This window comes from Myzus persicae, unplaced genomic scaffold (assembly GCF_001856785.1).
Source record: "Myzus persicae strain clone G006 unplaced genomic scaffold, MPER_G0061.0, whole genome shotgun sequence".
Classification (NCBI taxonomy): Eukaryota; Metazoa; Arthropoda; class Insecta; order Hemiptera; family Aphididae; genus Myzus; species Myzus persicae.
The window spans coordinates 1-7,356 of NW_019100663.1; the positions used below are offsets into that span (position 1 = coordinate 1).

At 35.1% G+C, this 7,356-nt stretch overlaps 1 protein-coding gene across 1 annotated transcript; it reads left to right on the forward strand.

Moving 5' to 3' along the window:
* Positions 1 to 5,455: 5,455 nt before the first annotated feature.
* Positions 5,456 to 6,520, forward strand: LOC111039754. The gene is made up of 4 exons (XM_022323375.1): positions 5,456 to 5,517; positions 5,639 to 5,749; positions 5,863 to 6,062; positions 6,307 to 6,520. Exons 1-4 carry the CDS (start codon positions 5,470 to 5,472, stop codon positions 6,464 to 6,466), a joined length of 519 nt encoding a protein of 172 aa, XP_022179067.1. The 5' UTR covers positions 5,456 to 5,469; the 3' UTR covers positions 6,467 to 6,520.
* Positions 6,521 to 7,356: the final 836 nt, after the last annotated feature.

A 7,356-nucleotide genomic window follows, 5' to 3' on the forward strand; every position in this document is an offset into this window, starting at 1 on the left:
AGTTGGGGCACCGAGAGAACGCTACTCCTTCGCGCATCTAAATGAACGAGCTCCGTGTTTCCGTGACCATTGGCCGCCGTAATTTCCCCCACTCAATGATCGTCAACTAATTAGACAGCCGTCGCCGCCGAGCAGCAACAAGTGTCTGTATACAGCGGCTCAAGTAAAACGAAAATAATAACTCCTGACAACTGACATAAATATTTTATAAATGTGTTTATTTATTTATTCCAACATATATTTGATCAAAATAAAATTTAAATAATACTAAAAAATAATACTTCTTCTTCTTCTTTTAGTTACGGCCCTTAAGACCATCCTTGAAACACTAAATTTTGCCACCTGTCCCTGTCCTCCGCTACTTCTCTCCACTTGACACCAGGCTCTATCTTTTCCACTTCTTTCTTCACACCATCTTCCCATCTTAACTTAGGTCTGCCTAGTGGTCTTTTTCTATTAGGCTCTTCTTCGATCACCCATTTTACTAAAGTACCCTGTTTGCGCCAAGCATGTCCTGCCCAACTTAGTTTCCGCTTGGTGATCTCTCTAACTATATTCGGCCTCTGGAAAAGTCCTTGGAGTTCCACGTTATGAAGTTTTCTCCATTCACTCGTTTGTCTATCGTATATGGGGCCAAAAATTTTCCGTAGGACTTTTCTCTCGAATATCATTAATCTTGATTCTTCTGTTTTTCTCAGCGCCCAGGTTTCTGAGCCGTAAAGAACAATTGGTCTTAGTAGAGTCATGTACATTTTGATTTTTAGGGCTTTAGATAGGGCCTTCGATTTCAAGACTTTTTCAAGTCCATAATATCCTCTATTCGCTAGTTGTATCCTTGTTGACACCTCTGTCTTGATGTCGTTATCCTCCGTTATCATCGACCCTAGATACTTAAATTGAGACACTCTTTTGAACTTGAGTTCTTCAATTTTGATATATTGTTCCAGACCGCCATTTCTATTTCTTCGGCTAGCCACCAGGTACTCTGTTTTTTCCTCATTAACGGTTAGGCCCACTTTTTTTGCCGTATTTATTAGATTACTTCCCAATTTCTTTATCATGTCTAAATCTTCACCAAGGAGAGCGATATCATCCGCATATGCTAGCATTCCAATTCTGATCTGTCCTAATATAACTCCTTCCGAAATGTTCATCTCACGTATTACCCTCTCCAGTACTAAATTAAACAGCACTGGAGACAAAGCATCCCCTTGCCTAAGTCCTGTCGTTACTCTAGTTGGCTGCGATGTTACGTTACCTATCTTGACCTGTATATCTGTATGATTGAGACTGACTCCAATGAGATTAATAATTTTCCTGGGGAATTTGAAATCTTTGAGAATGTTTAATAGGCTTTCTCTATGTATAGAGTCATAAGCTTTTCTGAAATCCACAAATAACACGTGTACCTCCTTGTCAAATTCCAAATGTTTTTGGATGATTTGTCTTAGTATGAACATTTGGTCAGTTGTGGATCTATTGGTCCTAAACCCACCCTGGTAGTCACCTATTATATTTTCGGCCTTGGGTACCACTCTATCAAGTAGACAATATGATAAGACTTTATATGCCGTATCTAATAAAGCAATACCTCTGTAGTTACTGCATTTTTGCGGGTCTCCTTTTTTAAAAATCGGGCAGATCAACGCTGTACCCCAGTCTTTGGGTAGTTGCTCCTCAGACCATAAATTTTCGATGATATCATGTATTCTATTTATTGCTACCTCATCCAGATTTTTTAGAATTTCTCCCTGAATTCCATCTTCTCCCGGTGTTTTATTGTTTTTTAATCTATTTAATTGAATTACTACCTCTATCCTACTAGGAGGAGGGCATTCACTGTCGTTAGGGTCAGATGATATCCATGTGAAAGTTTCAGGAGGGTCCTCACAGTTAAGCAGTTGGTCAAAATACTCTCTCCACTTTTCTATAATCTTGTCTTGTTCCGTAATTATGGAGCCATCCTCATTTTTTAAGAATCTTTCATGTTTTTTGTACCCACCCCTAATTGCATTAATCTTCTGATACAGCTCACGAGTTTTGTTAACTCTATGGTTGGTCTCGGCTTCCCACAATATATCTTTCGTGTATTTACGTTTTTCAAATCTAAAAATATTACTCGCCTCTTTTTGGCGTTCTTTATACGTAGATTCTTTTTCTCTATTGGTGGGGTCATTAATCCATAGTAGTCTAGCTTCTTTCCTTCTGTTAAGTGCCTCTTCACAAGAAGTGTTGAACCAAGGTTTCTTTACTTTTTTTTGTTTCCCAATGGTCGTATCTGTAACCACTTTTAAGGTTTCCTTTATTGCCTTCCATTTGCTGTCAATCGTATCTAATTGATTTATGTGTAGGTTAGACATTGCTTCATTCGTCCGTTGTTTGAAAAGGTCACATACAGTTTTGTCCTTAAATTTACTTACTTCATATCTGTCCACCATTGTACCTTTCCTAATTCCCAATTTTTTTAGTTTCACATTTAGTTTTCCTTTTACCAGGTAGTGGTCCGAATCACAGTCGGCTCCTCTGACTGTTTTCACCTCCTGTATACAGTTTTTAAACCTTGTGTTAATCATAACATGGTCTATTTGATTAGTGTATCTACCATTAGGCGCTTTCCAAGTCCCCTTGTAAATATCTTTGCGTGGGAACATTGTGCTTTTCACAACAAGTCCTCCACCACTCGCAAAGTCGATAAGTCTAAGTCCGTTTTCACTAGTTATGTCATGCATGCTATGGTTACCAATGGTTGATCTGAATATGTTTTCCTTTCCCAATTTGGCATTAAAATCGCCTAAGACTATCCTTATTCTATTTCGGGGTATTTCATTTAGGGTTTGTTCCAGATTCTCATAAAATTCATCCTTTTCCTCTGGTGTTTTTTCCTCCGTAGGTGCGTGTCCATTCAGGAAAGTGATATCAAAAAATTTCCCTTTAATCGTCAATATTGATATCCTAGGGTTAGTACTTTAAAATTCTGTTACCAAAGGAACTATACTTTTGTGTACAGCAAAACCCGTTCCAAATTGTCTTCGAACATTACATTCCCCGTAGAATATAGTCGTGTCTTGAAGATCCAAGGTACCCTTGTCATTCCACCTAATCTCCTGCAAGGCTACCACTCCTAAATTATATCTCCTGATTTCTTTGACTAAGCATTGTGCTGCTCCCGGTTTGAAAAGTGTGCGAATGTTCCAAGTTCCGAAAGATAAGCCAGGTTTCCGTTTTCCAGTCGTGTTCTCCAAAGCTCCACATATCCGAGGCAAGTTTAATGTTGTATCCGGAACAAGGTTGATTTCACATGGCAGGGTTGTTGGCCCTGCGCATAACCCCCAACCTGGAGGACCAGACTACCACAACCACTCAAGGTCATGGTAGGGCTATTGCAGTGTACTTACGAGTGCACTGGGCGATGGGCGCGCCACTTTCCCTACGCCGGAAAAAAATAATACTAAGAAATAAAATAATTCAAATACAAAGAAATTAATCCGAGTCAGAATCCGAACTTGTATCACCTATTGTTAGGATATGACGTGCTCCTTCTTCAGGTTCTTCGTCCATAAAATCGTCTGTTATGTTGTCGATTTTCCAAAATTTGTCTTCCTCCTTGATGACGTGTTCAACGAAATTCGTCCACATTTCCGGTGTTACTAGTTCCACGCCTCTTTTCAACAATTCTTGTACATCTTTTAATTTAAAGGTAGTATTGTGAGTACGGACATACCTCTTAACAGACGACCATGCTAGTTCAATAGGATTCAACTCACAGTGGTACGGGGGCAATCTTAATATTGTTTTATTGTTATCTTTCGCATACTCATCAATAACGTATTTCTCATGGTCATCCGTATGTATTGTTCTGACTTGAGACAATAATGCCCCTTTTGTTGTTGGATAAGTAATGTTCTCGCCCTTACTTTCCAGCCAATTTATTATTTCCTGCTTTTTCCATGACATCACTGGAATACGATCTTTTTTCACAGAATGATAGGCGGCGTTGTCCATCACTATGACAGCATTTTCTTTAAGTAACGGCAGAATTTTTGCAAACCATTCAAAGAAAGTACTGCCATTCATTTCATCATGATAGTCCGATGAGTTGGTTTTTGACTCAAAACATAAAAGGCCACCCGGTACGAAACCGTCAGTTGATCCTATGTGTAACACAATGAGTCTCTTGCCTTTTCCCGAGGGTTCCTTTTGTCCCATTGTGAGCCCTGTGAGGAATGCTTCACGCGGTGAATTGACCGTACTGTCGTGCCATGCTTTGCTATGGGTTTCACCTGCGTTTACCCACGTCTCGTCAAGGTAGTATATTGGTCTGTTTTGTGATCTGTATTTTCTTATTTGATCTAAATATTTACCACGCCAAATAATTATGTCCTCTCTTTCGATAAGCGCACTATTGCGGGATTTTTTCGCGTAAACAAAATGCAAATCTTTTAATATTTTACGAAATGAAGAACGTTTGAGGTTTGGTAAAGTTTCATCTTCATTAATAGCTACCAACATTTTTGCTATAGTAGGAACTTCACGGTTCAACCAAAAGCTATGTATTTTCCGTCTGATAGCTTGTTTGTCAAAACTATCTACTTTTTCAAGTATTGTAGGTCTAATTTTTTTTTTATTAGGTGATGAAACTCTACCTTTTGTTTTATATTCAGCCAATGTCGTTTGTACCGTCCGTTGCCCAATACCGCTTGATTTAGAGATTGCTAAAAGCATTTGTCTGTAGGTCAATTGGGGGCTGTCTGGGTTTTCTTGTTGTTGTTTGATCTTCTCTTTGTATAGATTAATGATTATTTGCTTTTGACCAGTACCAACAAACTAAAGGATAATAAATTAATAAAATTAATAAATTAAGAATTTACTATAGAAAAATAATAATACAAAATAATAATAATACTTACTTTTCCACGAGGATTTTTTTTGGAAGGTGATATATCGACGAGATCCATGGTGTATTAAGTACTCTAAGATAGTAAGATAAACAATACTAAAAATACTTATAAGTTATAAGCAATGGTATGCTAAAAAAACGCGAAGAAAAAAAGTTGATGAATATTGTATGTATGACAAAACGTGAGATACGGGAAATCGCTATAGAACACGCTGTATACAACACCACCACTATAATAACACGTGACCAGAACGACGGCAGCGGTGGTGGTAGGCGGTAGCAGGCGGCGTCGGTGGCGGCGGCGCGCATTAACGGCGGCCAGCATTCGGCTAGATTTAGTGGTGGGAATGCGCGAAAACGGACGTATTTTGGTCGCCGCCCAGTAGCGTTCTCTCGGTGCCCCAACTATAGTGTTAAATCTCTACATTGTATGCACCAGTACTGTGTGTGTGTGTTGTCGCTTCACACCGTAGAAATACATTTGATCAGGTAATTATTTTTTTAAAAAAAAATCTGATACATTAAAATCTAACATCTTTAAGATTTTTTTTATTTAAGTTATAAAAAACACTATGTCTTACTATACAAATGCATCTGCCGAAAGCTCTTCAAACGAAGATGTAAGTATGTTTGTACAGTAGTGCAGTATAATATGTATGTGTGTGTGTGTGTGTGTGTGTAATACAAATCATAATTTGATAATTATTATATTAATAGTATTGTAATTTTATTAAATAATAGCATGAAACTGAAAGTATATCTATCGCAAAACCTGCCAAAGCAAGCAGTAATAAAAGAAAAAATGATTTAGAACCAAAAGCCAATATCAAAAAGACAAAGACCGCAGGAAAGGTAATAATTAATATTATATTATTTCTTCAATATTACACACACACACACACACACACACACACACACACACTTTTTAAGTATAAATTGAAATGTAACTTTATTCTATATATTAGCACACAGAATCATATAAGGATATTTTTGCTGAATTAATTTCGAAAGGAAGTTTTGAAAATAACGCAAGCAATTCTTTAACAATGATGGAGGGAAATAATTCATTTACTTTCCAGTGTCCTATTGCACCAAAGTGTGAGGACTACTGGGTTATTCAACACTACAAAGTCAAAACGATTGAAGATATTCCGTCAGCTGAAAGGTTAGTAAAAAAAAAAAAAGATTAAATATATAATACATAGTTAAATATCATCAATGCAGAAATGTATTACCTGACAGATTCATTATTAGAAATTAACCTACACCTAACATTATGCATCACGAGTGAATGAAATTTCTAATTAAAATAATGAGCTCAAGGATTGAATTGTTGATATTTGACTATAACATGATTAAATAAATAAACATAATATTATTATGAATATTAAATAATTTTTTTATACTAGATGGAAACATGCGGAGGCCAGTATAAAATTGTACACTACGAATCGGGATTCAAAAGATACAAATATTGCGATCAAAATAAATGACGTTGTACGGGATATATTGGATCGATTTTCATCAGATCCGAAACGAAAATTAATTAAAAATAATAAAATAAAATAAAATACCAAATAATTTAATTGTAAAAATAATTTATTAAATATATAAATCATCACATTAACTATTAATAATTGAGGTTTATATAAAATAATGATAAATTGTTTATATTTATATTTTAATGATCATGTAATAAAGATATAATAACAATTAATTAATCCTGTTTGTTTTTTTTTTTTTTTTACAATAATATTGATACAAATTCTACGGTAAGTATTAATGATATAAAGTTCAAAGAGTAAAAAAAAAAAACTACACTAAATTTATTTTATGTCATTAATTCCTTTAAAATTATATCTGATAATGAATTATTGTAGAATTGAAGTATTTCATACATAAAACAACAATCATCGTTCTGTATACTATAAACGTTAAAATCAAAATGTTGAATATATTGGTTTGTAAAGTCACTTCATTGACAAGATGATGGTAGAATACTGATGTCTGCTTTAATTAATGAATACACTGTATCGAAAGTTGATTGATATGAAACCAACTTGTTCTGCTTTTCAACAATATGCGAATCGACACATTGTTGTAATTGTTTTAATCGGTGAAGGTCGGTATATGATAAGGTGATAAAATTATCATTAACAATAAATTTAATAGTAAACTGATTTAAATTAACTGAATAATATATGTTATCAGTTAATTTTATACGTTTACAATTAGTATGTAGATTATTAGTTATTGAACTATATATAATTGGTATCGCACATTAGTGTATACCACTGTTGTAAATCCAGACTTATCATTTTTTTAGTAAAATTACATTGTAGTATTATAATAACAGAAATAATTTTATTAACCATCAATCCGACTGTTACACTTTTCTTGCTAAAAGGTCTGATATCGAATACTGACTTTGAAACAACAACTGGAATCATATTGTATTG